The sequence below is a fragment of the Athalia rosae genome, chromosome 4, assembly GCF_917208135.1.
Source record: "Athalia rosae chromosome 4, iyAthRosa1.1, whole genome shotgun sequence".
Taxonomy (NCBI): Eukaryota; Metazoa; Arthropoda; class Insecta; order Hymenoptera; family Athaliidae; genus Athalia; species Athalia rosae.
The window spans coordinates 17,853,903-17,873,279 of record NC_064029.1 but is presented as its reverse complement, the minus strand read 5'-3'; the positions used below and the strand labels follow the sequence as shown (position 1 = coordinate 17,873,279).

The 19,377-nt window shown below is 40.7% G+C and overlaps 3 protein-coding genes across 10 annotated transcripts in view; 1 reads left to right on the top strand and 2 right to left on the bottom strand.

Annotated features, from left to right (window-relative positions):
• The window catches only part of LOC105688740 (papilin), a 78,435-nt gene extending 65,496 nt beyond the window's left edge, over window positions 1-12,939 (top strand). For 2 of the 6 annotated variants that reach the window (XM_025746057.2, XM_025746058.2), the window contains exons 18-38: window positions 1-2,046; window positions 2,120-2,480; window positions 2,562-2,686; window positions 2,760-2,990; window positions 3,075-3,473; window positions 3,574-3,930; window positions 4,037-4,213; window positions 4,283-4,462; window positions 4,852-5,025; window positions 5,984-6,196; window positions 6,269-6,439; window positions 6,523-6,963; window positions 7,075-7,287; window positions 7,430-7,597; window positions 8,119-8,361; window positions 8,449-8,768; window positions 8,879-9,029; window positions 9,327-9,830; window positions 10,053-10,208; window positions 10,293-10,406; window positions 10,494-12,939. In XM_025746057.2, the coding sequence (XP_025601842.2) occupies window positions 1-2,046; window positions 2,120-2,480; window positions 2,562-2,686; window positions 2,760-2,990; window positions 3,075-3,473; window positions 3,574-3,930; window positions 4,037-4,213; window positions 4,283-4,462; window positions 4,852-5,025; window positions 5,984-6,196; window positions 6,269-6,439; window positions 6,523-6,963; window positions 7,075-7,287; window positions 7,430-7,597; window positions 8,119-8,361; window positions 8,449-8,768; window positions 8,879-9,029; window positions 9,327-9,830; window positions 10,053-10,208; window positions 10,293-10,406; window positions 10,494-10,699 (6,950 nt within the window). In that variant the 3' untranslated portion in view covers window positions 10,700-12,939. Of the gene's footprint in view, window positions 2,047-2,119; window positions 2,481-2,561; window positions 2,687-2,759; window positions 2,991-3,074; window positions 3,474-3,573; window positions 3,931-4,036; window positions 4,214-4,282; window positions 4,463-4,851; window positions 5,026-5,572; window positions 5,744-5,983; window positions 6,197-6,268; window positions 6,440-6,522; window positions 6,964-7,074; window positions 7,288-7,429; window positions 7,598-8,118; window positions 8,362-8,448; window positions 8,769-8,878; window positions 9,030-9,326; window positions 9,831-10,052; window positions 10,209-10,292; window positions 10,407-10,493 lie in introns of all 6 variants that reach the window. The other 4 variants (XM_048654857.1, XM_048654859.1, XM_048654860.1 and 1 more) reach the window with 4 other exon arrangements.
• Window positions 12,940-13,514: 575 nt separating this feature from the next.
• LOC105688741 (potassium/sodium hyperpolarization-activated cyclic nucleotide-gated channel 1-like) lies at window positions 13,515-16,513 on the bottom strand. Its single transcript, XM_048654312.1, has 8 exons — window positions 15,892-16,513; window positions 15,604-15,825; window positions 15,337-15,535; window positions 15,128-15,262; window positions 14,866-15,061; window positions 14,568-14,759; window positions 14,277-14,500; window positions 13,515-14,184 (listed from the first exon to the last, which is right to left on the bottom strand). Exons 1-8 carry the CDS (start codon window positions 16,122-16,124, stop codon window positions 13,858-13,860), a joined length of 1,728 nt encoding a protein of 575 aa, XP_048510269.1. The 5' UTR covers window positions 16,125-16,513; the 3' UTR covers window positions 13,515-13,857.
• A 150-nt stretch (window positions 16,514-16,663) lies between these two features.
• Window positions 16,664-18,457, bottom strand: LOC105688754 (two pore potassium channel protein sup-9). Of its 3 annotated transcripts, XM_048654862.1 has the most exons (6): window positions 18,361-18,457; window positions 17,993-18,171; window positions 17,751-17,906; window positions 17,319-17,662; window positions 17,128-17,246; window positions 16,664-17,057 (listed from the first exon to the last, which is right to left on the bottom strand). In XM_048654862.1, exons 2-6 carry the CDS (start codon window positions 18,117-18,119, stop codon window positions 16,790-16,792), a joined length of 1,014 nt encoding a protein of 337 aa, XP_048510819.1. In that variant the 5' UTR covers window positions 18,120-18,171; window positions 18,361-18,457; the 3' UTR covers window positions 16,664-16,789. The 3 variants fall into 3 exon arrangements, with proteins under 3 accessions (XP_048510819.1, XP_048510820.1, XP_012260704.1); XM_048654863.1 differs by lacking the exon at window positions 17,993-18,171 and having other exon boundaries at window positions 18,361-18,453; XM_012405281.3 differs by lacking the exon at window positions 18,361-18,457 and having other exon boundaries at window positions 17,993-18,354.
• Window positions 18,458-19,377: the final 920 nt, after the last annotated feature.

The window sequence follows — 19,377 nt, the reverse complement described above, 5'->3', positions numbered from 1 at the left end:
AGCCTCCTGCTTCCCCCACGAAATTCAAGGACATTTTTGATGACTTCTTCCCCGAGGTGGACACACCCAAGAAATCCTGGAAACAATCAGGTGGTAGCGTCGCTACAACAAAATCCAGCTCCACGACTGACTCCACAATTTCATCTGACTCCGATTCATCTCCTTCGTCGTCTACGGGTGAGACCGACGAAACTTCTGAATCAATTTCTACATCCAGCTCCGAATCAACATCGGAATCTACAGCAAGCTCAGATTCATCCAGCTCAGATACGGCCACGGAAACAACCGCATCATCCGGTTTGGAATCAGACGAAACATCTTCCAGTTCAGATACAACTTTATCATCGGCTAATCCAGAGGCGACGGAGACTGGCACGACCGAATCATCTAGTTTCGAGACGACAGTATCACCTAGTTCAGATTCGACAGAATCAGAATCGACGAAGTTATCGGAAACAGAAGAAACTGGATCCTCGAGCTCAGACACAACGGTTCAATCAAGTTCGGAAGCTACTCAATCATCCGAAATAACGGGATCAACAAGTTCAGACACAACTGAATCCACCGGTTCAGAGACGACGTTATTGTCTGGATCAGAATCAACCGAATCATCTAGTTTCGAGACTACGGTATCATCTTCCTCGGATACGACTATCTCCGGAACTTCTGGATCAACGGAATCGTCTACTTCGGATTCGACGGGATCATCCATATCGGAGACAGAAGTCTCCGGAACTTCTGGATCAACGGAATCATCTACTTCAGAGTCAACGGAATCATCTACTTCAGAGTCAACGGGATCGTCTGTATCGGAAACTGAAGTTTCTGGAAGTTCTGGACCGACAGAATCATCCACTTCGGAATCAACGGGATCGTCCGTATCGGAAACTGAAGTTTCTGGAAGTTCTGGAACAACGGAATCATCTACTTCAGAGTCAACGGGATCATCCATATCGGAGACAGAAGTCTCTGGAACTTCTGGATCAACGGAATCATCTACTTCGGATTCAACGGGATCATCCATATCGGAGACAGAAGTCTCTGGAACTTCTGGATCAACGGAATCATCCACTTCGGAATCAACGGGATCGTCCGTATCGGAAACTGAAGTTTCTGGAAGTTCTGGAACAACGGAATCATCTACTTCAGAGTCAACGGGATCATCCATATCGGAGACAGAAGTCTCTGGAACTTCTGGATCAACGGAATCGTCTACTTCGGATTCGACGGGATCATCCATATCGGAGACAGAAGTCTCCGGAACTTCTGGATCGACGGAATCATCTACTTCAGAGTCAACAGGATCGTCTGTATCGGAAACTGAAGTTTCTGGAAGTTCTGGACCGACAGAATCATCAACTTCGGATTCAACGGGATCAACCATATCGGAGACAGAAGTCTCCGGAACTTCTGGATCAACGGAATCATCTACTTCGGAATCAACGGGTTCGTCCATATCGGAAACTGAAGTTTCTGGAAGTTCTGGACCAACGGAATCGTCCACTTCGGAATCAACGGGATCGTCCATATCGGAAACTGAAGTTTCTGGAACTTCTGGATCAACGGAATCACCCGGTAGTACGGAATCAACGGTTTCTGGTAGTCCCTCTGGAAGTACGGAGACGACGGAATTATCGAGTTCTGAGTCGACGGTTTCTGGAAGTTCGGAGACCACGGAATCGTCCGGTAGTACAGAAACAACTGTTTTCTCTAGTACAGAATCGACGGTATTCTCTGAGACAGAAACTACAGAATCAACTGAATCGTCATCGAGCTCTGAAACGACCCTATCAGGATCATCGTCCGAATCGAGTGAAACAACGGGATCTGATACGAGTACCGACACTACAGTATCAGGGGATGTTGGAGCTTCGGAATCATCTACCGAACCCACAGAATTCACGGAATCAACGGAAACCACTTTCTCCGGTGAAACGGAACTCACAACAGATAGCGGATTCACAAGTGAGGGTACCTGGGAGACGACCGAATCAGGACTCACCAGCGAAACAGACGAAGAAATTGATACGACAGGGCAATCACACAGTAATAGATTCGAATTAATTGCATTCTTTTCAACCGGCATCAGGTGTTCAAACCATTTCTCATTTCTTTTCAGTTACCGATCTATTTACGACCCTCAGTCCCATCGACCAAGCAATCACAAAAGAACACAAACGCAGAAAATGTAAAGCTCGCAAACACAAGAAAACTTGTAGAACTTCACAATTCGGCTGCTGTTACGATGGTATCAAGGCAGCAACGGGACCATTTGGAAAGGGTTGTCCCATTCCCGAAACGTGTAAAGAAACAGAATACGGTTGTTGTCCCGACGAAGTATCTCCGGCTGCCGGTCCTAACAACAAGGGTTGCCCAGATTCTCACTGCGATGAAACTCTATTCGGTTGTTGCCCCGATAACATCACCCCTGCCGAAGGCAACGATTTCGAAGGATGCCCCCGAGCGTGTAATGAAACCGAGTCAGTAATGATTATCCGATGCTTTCAATCAATTCACTCACTCATTTATCCTCATTAATTTCTTTCACGTCTTCGCCGCAGATTTGGTTGCTGTCCCGACGACAAAACTCCAGCCGCAGGACAGGATTATTTGGGTTGTTGCAACACTACTGAACACGGTTGTTGTCCTGATGGAATTACAGCAGCATCTGGTCCACACGAAGAAGGTATTTTCATCCCCACCTGTATTATCAAGATCGTTGAAATTTTGTTCACCCAAGCAATAAAATTTTTGATCAGGTTGCGAAGTGGAAACTACATCGCCTATGACAAGTACGACAACTGAAGAAATTACAACCGAGATTTCTACCAGTACCACTGTAGAAGAGGGATGCGCGAGTACAGAATTTGGTTGCTGCCCCGAGGGCAAAGAACCAGCAAGTGGCACCGACTTCGCAGGATGCAAAGAGATCAACAGGGAGAACTGCACAGAATCTTATTACGGATGCTGCCCGGATCAGACCTCTCCCGGTATAAATCTCTAAAATAAATTCAATCTGTTGTCTCCAGGTTTTATTCGTCACTTCGCCCGTTCAATTATTATTCGATTTCCAGCTCTCGGCGAGAACAATAAGGGCTGTCGCATGCCTTGCGAGAGCAGCACATTCGGTTGTTGCACAGACGGTGTAACACCCGCCCATGGACCATATTACGACGGATGTTGTTTGTCCACTCCCTACGGTTGCTGTCCAGATAACATACGTTTCGCGCAAGGTCCCAACTTATACGGATGCGGTTGCGAATACTCCGGCTACGGTTGCTGCCCCGACAATATTACTACTGCGCTAGGTCCCAACAACGAGGGATGCCGATGCGAACATACAACTCACGGCTGTTGTCCAAACCGAATCAACGCCGCTAGTGGACCAGATTTCGAAGGATGCGCGTGTCACACTTATCAATTCGGTTGTTGCCCCGACGGAATTTCCGTTGCAAAGGGTCCTCAAGGGCTAGGTGCTTATGATTAGCTAAATTCCGAATAACACTACGTGATTTAAAAAAAAAAAAAAACTATTTCTTCAGCAATAAAAATTGTTACGTGTAACGATCGTAGGTTGCGGTTGTGAAAGTACAGAATTCAGGTGCTGTTCCGACGGCAAAACACCTGCAAAGGGTCCTAACTACGCCGGTTGTACTTGCGACGCATCTAAATACGGTTGCTGCCCAGACGGTGTGGAAGAAGCGCAAGGAGAAAATTTCGAAGGATGTCGCACGGTGCCATTGGCTCCTGGTGCCGCTTGCACATTGGAAAAGGATCGCGGTACATGTTGGGATCTAACTGTGAAGTGGTACTACGACACCGAATACGGAGGGTGTTCACGATTTTGGTACGGGGGTTGCGAGGGTAACGAAAATCGCTTCAAGAGTCAAGAAGAGTGTAAGCAGGTCTGCGTTGAACCCAAAGGACGAGGTGAGAATAAAATGACAACTCAACTTTTTCGAGAGATAAAATTATAATAATTTCGCGTAGAGTAATTATTTATTAATGATTGTCGTGATTCGTTTTTTCTTTCAAGATGCTTGCTTCTTGCCTAAAATTTCTGGACCGTGCGAGGGTTACCACCCGACGTGGTATTACGATTCGGAAAGAAAACAGTGCGGTCAATTCATCTACTCGGGATGCAACGGAAACGCTAATAAATTCAAAACGATCGAAGAATGTGAAGAACTTTGCGTTTTGCCCGACGAGATCGGTAAGTTAAAAAGGATTTTCCTCACGTCTCAACGCAGAAAGTAAAAGACTTCATTTTTATATTATTCAGACGGTTGCGAGCAACCCAAAGAATCGGGACCGTGCGAGGGTAACTTCACAAGATGGTATTTCAATAAAGAGAGTAGTAGATGTGAAGAATTTAATTACGGTGGTTGTAAATCGAACAAAAATAATTTCCCAACCGAGATATCTTGCCAGCAACAATGTTTGCCACCTGGTCGCAGTCGCGGTAAGTGATTAAAAACTAACACATGTAATTAATTAGTTATAGAAATTAGAATGATTTTCCAATTGATTGGAAATTTCCGACTGAAAACGTGCATGAAATTACGAGAAAATTTTCTGATCGGGCTCACGATCCAAGAGTCTGTACAAAATTTTCAGCTAAAAATAATGGCATGGTGTCTGGTTTTTTTCTATACACGAAAGTGTGATCTGTATTATTCCTTTTTTTTTTTTTACTTATTCTCTTTTCGAATGAAGTTTTCTTGGGTCTAGATCAGGTATGGCATATTTTATAGATAACCACTTGGTTGAGGATTAGAAAATATGAAAGACCGGGAAAGTAAAAGACCCACCAAATATAGATGAAAATTAAAAAATTTGAAAAATTTTCAGTACAAGATGAGTGCGCTCTGGAGAAAGATCCGGGGCCATGTCCCGGTTCTTCGCTACGCTGGTACTATGATTCCAAGCGTAAATCTTGTAGGCAATTTGTTTACGGCGGTTGTAAAGGCAATGGCAATAAATTCCGAACATACGCTGCTTGCGAGCAGCGCTGCCCCGTTAGAGGTATAGCAAAAAAAAGCAACAAAAACAAAAAAAATTAAAAAAAAATAGATGTCAAAATTGGTGTGGGCCGCTGCTATGATCAGACATCGCATATTTAATCGTATTAAATGGTGTTGGTTTGCCCTGAATCACGGGGGCGTAACAAGAATCGCTAATTACCAGATAATTTACCATACATTGCCTTACACATCGCAAGCCTGTTTCGATATCGCATACTTTTATTGGCATTCAGTAACAAAAAAAAAAAAAAAAAAAAGAAGAAAATACTAATGTCATTGTATCACTGTCGTCAATTCCGTTAGGCGTTCGCTTTAGATATCGTATGCAGTTCATATCGCACACAGTATTTATCGTGTCGTAAAAATTTTTTATGAACGTGAAACTGCACAAAATATCATAAATCGCACACATTATTATGCACTGAGAATGTTTCCTTGTGTTAGAATAAGAATTGAAATAATCAAATTTTCTCTAAAGATAAGAATAATCTGTAACGAGTAAATCTGACTCTGACTAACATTGCACGATTGTATTAACATGGTGATAGATTCTTGCTCTCTACAAAAAGAGGAGGGTACCTGCACGGAAAAATACGCTCGATGGTCCTTTGATCAATCAGAAAATCGTTGCATGCCATTTTATTACACTGGCTGTGGTGGTAATGAAAATAACTACGAGACCAAAGATGCATGCGATAGCGATTGTCCGCCTAAGATCGGTAAGGTTTTTGCACGCAGTAATCGTATAAAAAAATAATTTTAGAATAATGAAAGCAAAAATGTTATACGTAGTGAATATTCGCAAAAGCACTTCAAGTTCATTTCGTCTCGTCACGCATTTACGCCAGTCATTAAATCACTATCGTGCTGCTCGCTTGTGTGACAAAAAGAAAAAAAAACAAATCGAACTCGAAAGTACATTTGATTATTCTTCTCTAATGAATTATTTCGCGAAACAGAACAAGACATTTGTCTTCTGCCCGCGATTATTGGCGATTGTCACAACTGGACTCAACGTTGGTATTACGACGCTTACGAAAAACAATGCAGACAATTCTATTGGGGAGGTTGCGGCGGAAACGGAAATAATTTCCAAACAGAATACGACTGCATGCACAGATGCACAGCTTTATCCGTTACGGAACCGACCCCGGTCGAGGAATTCAGAACTGGTGATTAATTCTTATCGGTAAATCACGGGGCTCCGGAATCAGCTGCGGTTCTAACACGATTCCAAATTTTAGAATTCTGCTTCCAACCCGAGGACAACAGAATATGTGCCGAACAATCGATCAAATGGTTCTATGACGCCGGTCAAGGTATCTGCAAGCAATTCCGATACGGTGGCTGCTCGAGCAGCGGTAATAAATTCGCTACCGTCGAAGAGTGCGAATACCGATGTGGCAATGTACAAGGTGAAAATAAATCATCAAATCAATAATCTGAAATCGATGAAATCGTTACAACGGCGGGAGATAAAATTCTCACCCTATTTCAGATCTTTGCGATCTTCCGCCGATTCCTGGTCCTTGCGGGGCGGCTACAAGACGATTCTACTACGACAGATCGAGAGATTCTTGCCTCGAATTTGACTACGGCGGATGTCAAGGGAACAAGAATAACTTCGAGGACAGAAGTTCCTGCGAGCAAAGATGCAAAGGGATCAACGCTACCGCGATCGCGACCACATTAGCCCCCGTACCGGTCACCGTGCTAACTCTAACTACCCCTAAACCGCGCGATCGAATTCCGGCCGTCAGTCCGACGTGTTCCGCACCGTTGGACGCGGGTAATTGTGACGCGGATATCACCGCGTACTGGTACAACCCTGAAGAGCGAATTTGTCAAGCATTTATTTACGGGGGTTGTGACGGTAACGCCAATAGATTCCAAACCGAAGAACAGTGCGAACGACTCTGCGGAAGCTTTGTCGGCCAAGGTATGAGAAAGGACATTGAAATCCCACGATTATCCCAGAGATTTTTGATTCGTCGTTTATCTATTTTTTTTACTTTTTTTCTTTTCTATACGAATGACTCTCTTTTTTCAGACGTTTGTAATCTTCGAGTGGATACAGGACCTTGCCGCGGAGCATTCCCCAAATATTATTACGATTATGTAACGCGAACATGTCGCGAATTCTTGTACGGCGGATGCGACGGTAACGCGAACAGATTCTCAACAATCTCCGAATGTGAATCCATTTGTATTCACCGAGAGGAACCACCTGTCAGTGGAAACGGTACCGCCATATCAAACTTAGGTAATTTTTCAAATCATCTTCGCCACATGTAACTCTATCATAATGTCGGTTCCTTACGACTCGTGAAACTCGAGAGTTTCCGACGATGCGGTGAAAAAAAAAAAAAATGAATAATAAAAATCTATGTGAAAATGGGATGTAGCGACCTGCAGGGAGCCAGTGGATGTTGGATCCTGTTCAACGGGAGAGTACATACGTTTCTACTACGACGACGACCGCTTAACTTGTCTTGCATTCATCTACACCGGTTGTGGTGGAAATCGTAACAGATTCAAGACTTTTAACTCTTGCATTAAAACTTGCTCTCCGAGTAAGTGAAAGTTGAAAAACCGTCCGACAATTTCGGATTCAATGCTTTCCAATTTTTACTTCAGCCTTTTTTCACCCGATAGTCGAACTACATTTTTTTCAACAGGCTTCACACAGGACACAAACATTTGTAAATATTTTTCATCGACATAGGAGGAAGTCCAGCACTTCCGATTCGGCCGTAATAAAATCGCCCCTTGTTCAACTGTTGAATTAAAAATTTCTTAACGACCATCGTAAATGTGCCAATAAAAGCTGGACTTCCCCCACTGATATGCTTTTTTCAGAATTTGTACAAATAACTGGGCAAGACATTCCGCAAAGTGTTCATCAACTACTACTTCACCAAAAAAAATTTTCAGGCAGCAACAGTAGAGCCTCTTTGATATTTTTTATGTCACGCTTTCACGACGTTTAGCAAAACACCTGTACATAGTGCTTCGTTATTTCTATTGAAAACAACAATTAATCAATTCTGGAATGTAAAGAGTAAAAAAATTTACCGATCCTCGTGTTCGACAGCGATAAACGAGGTGGACGTAGGACCGGGACCAGATTCCAAAGACCCATGCCGAGACGCTCGGGTGGAATGCGAAACGATTCGTTGTCCCTACGGAAAAGAAGAGTACGTGGATAGCGATGATTGTCAGCGTTGTCGTTGCGCGGATCCTTGCAGCACGGAAAGATGTCCGGAAGGAACCAGATGTGCGATTACTTTGACCGTTGAGAGAGGCACGAATATATATAAGGGAATTTGCAGACCAAGTGAGTTATGAGTAAATAATATGAAGAAAATTCCTCTCCGTTCCCGATTCAAAAGTAAAAATTACTAACGAATTCAAAATTCTGTAGCCACAAAACCAGGAAATTGTCCAAGTGTACTGAACAGTACAACGTGCGAGGAAGAATGTAGTTCGGATGCCGATTGCCCCGAAGATTACAAATGCTGTTCGAACGGCTGTGGAACATCGTGTCTACAACCAGCTCCAACGGAACCTGTTACCACAACATTCGAACCAGTTACTGTACTTGACGCCGAGCCTGTGCCAGCCAGTGTTAAAGAACCAGAAAATTCAAGGCCTAGTGCCCCAGAGGGTGGATACGTTATTCTTCAGTGTATCACATCTGGTAATCCGCGACCAATTATCTCGTGGAGGAAAGGCGTTTCATTGGTAAGAAACCAATCGAACTTGGCCAAGCCAACTGCCGACTCTTTTCCAACGTACCCTAAAATTTCGAAAAAACGTTCAATTGAAAAATAAAAATGTTCACGTGATTACAGATCGACAACTCGTTGAGCAGGTACAGTATCGGATCAGACGGTGCTTTACAGATCGTTGGTCTCTATAGATCGGACGCAGGAATTTATACTTGCACAGCAACGAATCGTCTGGCTGCACCAGTCAGGATACAATACGTACTAGAAATCACTGGTAAGTGGTTCCGGATGATCCTAATAAAAATGATGAAATTTCGAAAAATCTGTACACCAAAGAATGTTCTGTGATGTTGTCGCGTGATTGTCTGCATGCTTTGAGTGTCAAAAAATTGTCAAATGAGGTGGAGGATTGCATTTAGTTATCTTGGGAAGAAAACCGTAGTGTGTTTGACGACTAATGAATGACATCTGTAATTTAGTGCGTAACTATCCAATATTCTATTAACGTTTCTGACTCTAATCAAAGCACGCTTTCTTTCTTTACCAAAAAAAAAAAAATCAACAAATCTAGCGCCTGTCGAGCATACCTCAGCTATCCTTGGTGCGATAGACTACCGTGTTACTGTGACATTAAATTCACCGGCGGTTCTGCCGTGCTACGCATGGGGTTGGCCAAGACCTTCCGTGACCTGGTGGCACGGAGACCAAATATTACCCTTGAACGACCCCAACCGCGAACTGCAGCGTGACCATTCTTTGATGATTCATAGAGTGTCGTTGACACACCTTGGAGTTTATACTTGTCAAGCATATAACGGAATACGGAAACCAGCCTCGTGGTCGGTTACCTTACAAGCACCGGGTCCGGTGTACAATATAAGTCCGGAGAATCTAAAGTACGCCAAATACCTTATCTCACCCCCGAGCCGACCAGGCCCTACTAGACCGCATCAAAGACCACCAGTTCCTGAAACTCAGACTTACGCACCTTATCCGAACGAAAGACCTAACAGAATTACTGCAAGGCCCGTAACTAATCCTTCTCACGTAATCGTTATACCTGGGAGATTCAGAGGTGAGGGTTAACGTCCTACTAATTTTCTACGTAATGATAATTTAGTTAGTTTCTACTAATTTCATAAAAGCTCTCGTTATCGTTGTTGTTAGTTAGTTATTTTTTTTTTTCTTTTTATCAGTGTGATGATAATATTCCTTATGCATGCTTTTGTGTTATCTGTTTTTCAATTAATCCTGCAAACGTGATTTGAATGATCCAACGATGTATTTCAATTCTCAGTACCATTAAAAGTAACGGTACCAGAAGCTACGGAACCGTATCCCGTGGGAAGCGAATTCACAATACCTTGCAATGTCGATAGTTGGTTAAAACCCACGGTAGTTTGGTTCAAGGATGACATTCCTATCCAAACGAATGACAGGATCAAAATTTCCGGTAATTGTTTCTCTCTAAAAAAACGTAAGATTCCGTTTAAAAAATACCTTCGAACACTGACACCAAAATCACATATATTTCCAGACGCTAACAGGCTAATCATTTCCGATGCGGAAAAAACCGATTCGGGAACTTACCGCTGCGAGGCAACAACTCAGGATCAAACAGCCTCAGGCTCTGTAAACATCACAGTTGAGGGTGAGCTGACAATTGAAGAAAAAAATAATTTTCTACTTCGTCTGATTGAACGAAAGAGTTAACTAAAATCATTGCTCAATATTTCAGGAATCTACATCCATCCGAATTGCCAAGACAATTTATTCCTGGCAAGATGTGATCTGATTGTGAAAGCGAAATACTGTCAGCACACTTACTACGCTAAATTCTGTTGTCGATCGTGTACGGAGGCTGGTCAATTACCGGCAAGAGGACCACACATTAACGATACCAGAAGAAGGAGGAGATCGCCTTCTTTCTTATCTCTCTTCTAATCTAAACAAACAAGAAAATAGAATCGATTTTTTTTTTTCTGTTAATTTCGCTTCGATAAGTGGGATACAAGAAGTATTCATACAATAGAATGCATTTTGATCGAACACAACGCAACAGATAATTTACACCTTTACGAACGCGTGGAACCACATTATAATCCTGATCGTTTGGTCCCGTCAAAAAAAAATACCGATATACATACGTATTGCAGAATTACACCAAAAATCTCTCAACGTCCTCATCACCGTGTACATATTTTTATAGGTGATGGAATTTATTTCACGATTATAGATGAAAAAAAAGTTGCCATGACATACAAAACCGAATGAATTATAGTACTTTATACAATAAAAGAAAAAGAAAGAAAGAAAGAAAAAAGGAAAAAATCGTACGTCTCCTATACCCGATCTGTTTTCCATCTTATTGCTATCAGATGGTAAAAATCGAGTGGAATGTGTCAGTAAAATATAGCAAACTTGACAAGGAAATATATTTAAAAAACAATACGTATCCCACCTATTGAACGTTTACGAGAAATCGAATGTCGTTCACTGCCAAAGCCTTAGAACGTTTATACATAGATCTATATATTCGAGTTGAAAATACCAACGAGGTAAAATATTTGATTAGAAATCTTAAAACTACATAATAACGATAATAATAATTATAATAATAGATATAATAATAGAAATAACGATGATAAAATTCAATTGAATAAAAATTTATACGATATTGTTATCAGATGTATTTGAATAATGGATATTTTCACATAATATCCGTCGATCCGATGCATCAAATTATTATCCGTGTATACACGATCTGACGCTGAACCCTAGTCCGTTGGAGTCACATTATTTTGTGAATCGTAATTCAACACGACGATTAAAAAGTCTTGTTGGTAGAAATGAAAGAAGAGAAAGAAAAAAAAAAAAAGATGTGAATTGACGAATAAATAAATTAATGAAACACAATGAAAAGAGATTCAATAGATCCTGAGAACGCATTGATCGTCGCACGTATAAGTATGACAGATTCGATCTAAGGCAATGTCAGATAACTTTCAATCCCAGTGTACCGAGTGCGAGATTTACACCAATAGTCGTTTGATCGCAAAATACATTTATAGTATAGCAGAAAAAAAGGAAAAATATGAAAGAATTTATCATAATAATGTTGGATTGTAAAATATAGTCACAATATGACGTTCGTAGTTTTCAAGTGAACATCTTACGAACCCATCAACTCACTAATACTCGATATTATTATGTACGAAAAAAAAAAACAACAAAAATACAATAAAAAATTATAGTTATAACCATACAAACGTCAAACTTTTCAACATATTAAACCCTAAAGGTACAAGTTAAACTCTACTACACTTCAGGGGTTCTTTTAAAATTCTCCAAGATTCTTCAAATGATTTGAAAAAATGTTTGAATTGAAAATTAATTGGAACGTAACACTTCTGAAGCGTAGAAATGTTTGACACTTTAAATGTACAGTTATTTTTTCATATCTTGTGTACCAGGTTGAATATGTTTAATGTTTAAACGTCACTCTGGCTTTCCATTGAAACACGTTGCATTTACAATACTTGTTCCTGAAATATTAACGGTAAATAGTTTGATTTAGATTTAAATATTATACAATTACCCAAAACTACTATATCTTCACCTTGAACATTATCTATAATAGTTCACATTTTTAGAAAGTTACGAAGTGAGTAATGATAATGATAATAATTATAATAATGATAATAATATATTAAAAGGTACCAAAAGCATTTATCTAAATATAATATACTTAATTAATTGTTGTAATTACGAAAGAAAAAAAAAAAAAAGAAAAAGAACTAAGTAAAAAAAACCCTGTCAAATTTCTCTCTTCAATATTTGGAGCTTATGATATACGAAGGAATGAGTCAATACCTGCGGCGTGAATTTCAAAAGCTCATTCCTTTGTATAGCCTTATCGGCTTTATTGGAGCGAAATACGGTGCCTTATAAGGAATAAGCTGAGAGTATTTTGCGTAAGATGAAAATGGAATGCTGGAGAAAAATTTTACTTCTACTGTTCGAGCTGTCTTGTATAATATCACTACCGAACAAAAAAAAAAAAAGGTTTATAAAATAAATTTATTTCAAAGTAAAAAATTCGTCACATCGATTTTTCTCCATACACATCCCGCATTTTTACTCTCAGAATAACGGAAAGAAGCAAAAGAGAGAAGAAAAGTTGAGAAAAAAAAAAATGAAAAACCAACGTTCCTTTTGGCGAGTGTCATTATAATTATGCTCAATCTGATAACTGTAGATATTATCATTTCTCTGAAAGTTCATAATATCATCATAACGACAATATGTATGTCTCTAATAGGTAATACTTAAGCACATAACTATGACAGACATTAAATAAACATGTAAGATAAACCGCGAATCATTGTTAAAGAAAGAAGAAAATAAAGAAATCACGATTTAATTAAAATAACTATACAATTAATAACTCGGTATGACGAGCCTAATTAATCTTTCTAGTTGTATCTACAGAAAAATAATATTTATAATGACATGCACTAGTTGGTTTAGAAGTTTCCATATCTCATGTAAAGAAAAATTACATTTACCGAACCGAATCAATTTTTTCTTTTTGGTTTTGTTTCAATAATCGAAAATCAAAAATAGAATCATCCGACTCGGTGACTTTGGACGCTCGAGTTATCTGTTAGTAAGGATTTAGCGAAATATTATAACCATGTAGAATTTATTTATAAATGTTTTGATAAATCATATATCATGAAATGAAATGAAAATTTTTAATCAATGATAACTAATAGAACATTTGAAAAATAGAATCATGGTATATAATATATGTAATACCTAAGCATATCTGTAGGTACAATAAATAATATATTATACGGATCAAATGATAATGTTCTTTTGTAATCTCAACGTAAATCTACCCTTTACGCTGATCATGCGGATGAATGACGAATGAATAAATGATTGTACTATTATTTTAAGTAGTACGGTTATCGTTACGTCACGAAGAATTACTTCCTTTCACTATCCATAGTGGATAAAACAAAATTATTTGCCTATTATAATTATTAGTTGGGTAATTGTTAGTTCAATTCCCCGGTTTGTTAAAGAATATACGATCACTTTTTACTTTCAGGCTTCGGCGTGACGTACAAACTCATCGTTCTCAAATTTCTTATACCTGTCGAAGGTCTCCTACTGGATCTTTGCAACAAAAAACGCTTGTGCTGTTCTTCGAGTAGAACAGTTTTTTCCATACGGCCGGTAGCGAGTCGTTCGATTTTCGCAAAAAGATCCGTATGCACCGCGATACAACGCCGAAAATCTTTACGTTCCAAACGAAAGACGTTGCAAACTTCGATCGCAACAACGCTAGCTACTCTCCTCTGATCTTGCACCAAAAGAGCAACTTCGCCAAAATGGGCTCCGTCTTCGAGGTGGCATACCTGGAGCGAATCGACCAATTTTTTACCAGCACTTTTCGCTCAATTTACTTGATCAAGTGTTATTTGAATTCTACAGAAATTTTTTAACTGACTTCCTTCCCCGTTGGCGTTAACACCGCGACCGTTCCACTCGCTAAAAAGAACATGCAATCACCCTGCGTTCCTGCCTTGACGATGACGTCGTTAGGCAAATATAATTCCATTCTTAAATTAACGACGATCGATTCAAGAACGCTACGAGGTAGGTCTCTGAATAGAGAAACGTTTTGTATGAAACGACGACTCGAATGCAGAGCAATATCCCGACGAAGATCATCTGCAAAAATGATATCTCTAAGGATCCACCCTACGGTAAAATTGTTGAGAGTTGAGGCGTTACCGACCGGTCAAAGTCGAAGAGATTTCTTTCTCTCTGTAAAAACTTTTCAAAAATCTGTAATAATAGTAGGCTAAAAGCCGCCGTTTCATGTATTCCGGTAACTGTTTTTGCCGCATATAAGCGTGCAATTGGTTCATTATCTCTTCGTATTTAGTTTCAGTTATATACTTCTGCGATCTCATTTGAAGAATCATGACTAGAAAACGATCGAAGAATTATTTACTCGTAATATTGCACCGTGGATCAAAAATTAACTGCACTGTTTCAAATTGATCTTTCGAACGATCGTATTTGAAACTTACCGATTATATAATTAATAAATATACTTCCGGCGAGCATTAGTATAGTGCAGACCATCATGTGACCCAATCTGACGGGGGGAATAATGCCATAGCTGCTACCGGTCAAGTTAATAACGGCCATGAACAAACTATGTCTGTACAACGTGTGCATTGATGGTTCTTTTGTTCCCAGCTGGGATATCCAACATTGACAATTCTAAAATACAAAAAAAAAAACTTTTCAAAAAAATGAAGCTTACTTAAAGTCAACCGTATTCGTCACCTCGATCGTGTGCTGATTCAGGTTCATAACGAGGGTAGGTAAAGCGTAGCACAGGCAGGCGAACCAGTGTAACATGAACAGTGCAAAAATGACGGTATTGAAAGCTTGGGACACCATATGTTGAACGTTAAAATGCTGTAGGGGAAAAATGATCAACGTTAACGAGAGAAAAGTTCACCGAAATTTTATCATGGTTTCAATTAAATTACGAATCTTACTTTGAAAATCTGACTACTGTAAGCGCTAACTGTGATAAATCGAAGCAGTTTGAGATTTGGCATCACGAGATTTATCGTGGGAATAATGAGTCCGGAATTCGGCCCCGGAAGAACTCTCCACGGTAGAGTTAATCGGTCGTACGGAATCGATGATACAACGTCGATGAAAAAAAATCCCTCCATGTAAATGCTGAAATTATTGAAATATTTGATTTCAATTTTTTTTGCGGAGAAGAATTCAATCCGCTTTTCCACTACCGAATTATTTCACGGAGCTCCAGTACGATCCTCCCCGTCGCTTCGTCGTAGACCCCAGATACGCAATTCATGAATATGTCAGCCCAACAAAAAGCGTACACGTAAAGATTGAAGTCGTCCATTTGGATCTCAAAGAAATTGAGAATCTTAAAGGACGTCATCAGAGGAATGGTGATAAATGAGACGCAATACACAATCACCATTAACGTGTCCCACACCATTCTGCAAATGGGTAATTAGACGGGAAAAAATTAATGAATGATAATCAAAAATCTTTGAAACTCGTACCTCATCTGACTAAATGGATGTATTATCCCTGACCATTTCATTCTCATGTGGCGTCTTTTTTCATCAGTGAGACCGGCAGAACTAGGTACGTAAAATTTCGTTCTATGATTACGCGTACTGATGGTAGTCCACTGCTTCCACTTTCTAACGAAATATTTGCAGTGTCTGACACTAGCTCTGGGTATCGCTTCGAAATCCCTCGAACTCAAAACGCAACTATGACGGGGTTTCATCTCGGAGTTGGATTATTTTTTCACCCAAAAAGACGGACCGTTACGCCATTTTCAAACACGTGATCGTACAATTGTTTTACGCATAATATCCGTATAGATCGCGTGTGATAAAAATAATTTCTATTTATCGCACATTTATTACAACAATTATTTATAGATAACGTGTATAACAAATATTGTACTACATGTTTTTCTTCTTACACCCTAAAACTGAAGTCACAAATGGATATACCAGCACATGAAAGACAACTGGACGTTGTACAAACTTCAAGTTTTTCTTTATCGATAGTCTGGTTTGAATATCGTGAAAGAAAAGAATTTCACGTCAACGGGAATGCGTAAAAAAATAAAATCACCTGCGAATATCTACCGCGATATTTCACGCACCTTGAGGTGATCAGTCTTTCGATGTGAATATACATTTCGCTATGACGATTAACAATATTTTTTCGATAATAATGATCCGCCTTCAAAGACGACCGACCCATCGCCGGACTTTAGTCGTTCGAAGTGAACTAGACAAATACTTCCCTCGCAAACGTTTTTTCTTTTTTTTTTACGTTCGTCCCTCGAGCCCCAAAAATTTAAACATCGATTCCAAGGAGCTCGCGACTATCGACTCGAGAAATACGACGTCGGAGGCTGCGTCGTCGAAACTCCTTCCATCAGACAGACGCTCGCTTGACGCGAAGGCTAGCCGTAATAGACGGAGGTCTGTACCCTTGATAACCGGAAGAATCCAGCATCTCGGAATTGTTAGTACCTAAACAAGTGCAGGAACAAACGCTCACACAATCGTCCGTATCGTGAATCATCGGTACGTGACCAGCGAGCAATTTCCCATTGACAGCGACGACCTCGCCGTCCAGAGTGAGGACGTGATGCGAAGCGGACTGAAGTTCGTTGTCCTCCCTTCTGACGTCCTCGGCGTTCCTGCGCGAAAAAATTTATCCGTTTCGAAATTCGTGTCGCAAAAAAACAGCGAAATCCAGGAGAGACTTACATCGTCATGAATCGGAGTACCAGTAGATTAATGCTCGCGGCAACTACGGCCAATCCGAACAGAATGAAAACCAAACTCAACGCGACGTAGCCAGGTTTGTTGGACAGAGCTTGGTCGTTCTGCGAAACAATATTGAATTTTACGTCTAGGGCTGACCGAGTCGGGGTTCTCTTTGAGGAATCTACGATCACCTGGAGCGCGACGTAATCCCCGAATCCGATAGTCGTCAATGTTACGAAACAGTAGTAAAAACTGTCGAAGTAACTCCAGCCTTCGTAACGTGAAAAAACCGCAGCGCCGGTCGTAATTATGATGCTCGACAGCATCCCCGTGGCTAGCATCAGATTCATCTCCGTTGCTTCGGTTCTTTGACATTTCAAGTATCTTTTAGCGCGTCTTATGACAACGCTAGCAAATTTATTCAGACGTTCACCGATGCTCTGGAACATGACGAGGCCCAGGGGAATTCCGACCATCGCGTAAGCCATGCAGAACGCTTTTCCTCCGATAGTAACCGGCGTGGAATGACCGTACCCTGAAGGATAACGAGGGAGAAATAATTTCTTCCTGTTTCAAAAACACCCCGTAAATATTTTTTTTTTCATATCCCAGCTATTCGTTACCAATCATGGCGAGGACGACTGTGGCGAAGTAAAATGCCCCGGCGAATTTCCACTGAGGTCCGGCTTTGTGTGGTTTATTTTCAATGATCACTATTTCGACCATACGATAATCTTCCGGCGTAATATTGTACTTTCGCATCATGTTTCGTCTCACCTCTGAAATTTGATATCGACACGTGATTTTTAGTGATTGAATCAATGATCGAAAATTCTTTTTTCAACGGGGATGCGATTCACGTCACCTGACAAAAATTCCCAACGTCTTCTTTCAGTGTCCGATTCTAAGGCGTCAAAAACCGCAGCACCGATCAGCAAGTATGTAAAGGTACAAACGACCAATGACAACGTTCGGACGTTTTGCCTTTTCATTATATCCGGGTGGGGTCGATGGGAAAAAGTTCAAATTTTTTCCTACCGCAAGCTTGAAAATTATAAGAGAGAAAAAAAAAACAAACCCACTCAATACAACGTTTATTACCACGCGAATATCATTTCATTACGTTTCATCTCTTGCTATTTCTCTCAAGGGTTGATAAAACGGTGTAACGCGTCTGTTATTATTATTATTATTATTGTTATCATTAAATTCGCGATAGAAATATTTCTTTACCTCGATAGCGCGCATATACTCCAATCCGATGCGCGATTAACTACCGCAAATTATAGAGTCCATCTTTCAGCTGGACCAGCGCAGCCACGTTTGATGGAAAATACCGAGCTAACGAGAGGAATATTGATCGCAAAAGCTGCGCAGAGATGAACTCCTCGCCTCGTACCCTCTACTCCTCCCCGAAAAATCAGTGGAAACTCCGTCGCGTGCTCAGCCAGCAAGCCGGAGAGCGGCAAGCGGTAACGTCGGTAACATACTCGCAGGCGCAAATTTCAGTAGTTCAACCGCTGGTTGGTCAGACACGCTCCGAATTTTTATCCCCGTCGCTACGAACTACGGAACCGACGACGCCCGTTCGATTCTTACTAGTAGAGAAAAATGCAATAAAATAATCCACCTAGATTCTCAACTCCGATTTTAATCCCCCTCCTTGAAAAGAAGGATTTTAAGAATAAAGTGAACAATTTTGAAGTTGTTGCAAACTGGTGATGAAAAATGGACCAGTTTATCAACGGACGATGATATTCGATTGCCTGTAGAGAGAGAGAGCGACGGGAATCGGAGGAACAGAGGGAGAGAGAAATTGAGGGTGAAGGGAGGTGGAGGAGGAGCGGGAGATGAGACGGACAAACGGATATTCGCACTTTACCCAAGGGTTCGCTCACCCCCCTACGACGCGATGTGATAATGTTATCTGACTCCGTTAGGTGAGCCCGTCTGCGCTAACTACGTTCACCGGATGACAGTGTGCTGCAGTCGCACCGGTTGGATAAGTGAAACAAAAAATGTAAAAGTAAATGAAACACTACTCTGGCTACATACTGTACAAGTTTGTACATTTGAGAAGCGTATAGATGATCCGCAGGCACCGCTAGATCTTTTCACGTCTCAAGTTTGAAAACCTGCGCACAATCGTGGCTCGAGTATAAAATCTCGTGTTACATATACATATCTCCATACGATGCAGAGTCGAGAGACTTTTAACAAATCCGAGAATTCGGGACCCCCTCCCCCCTC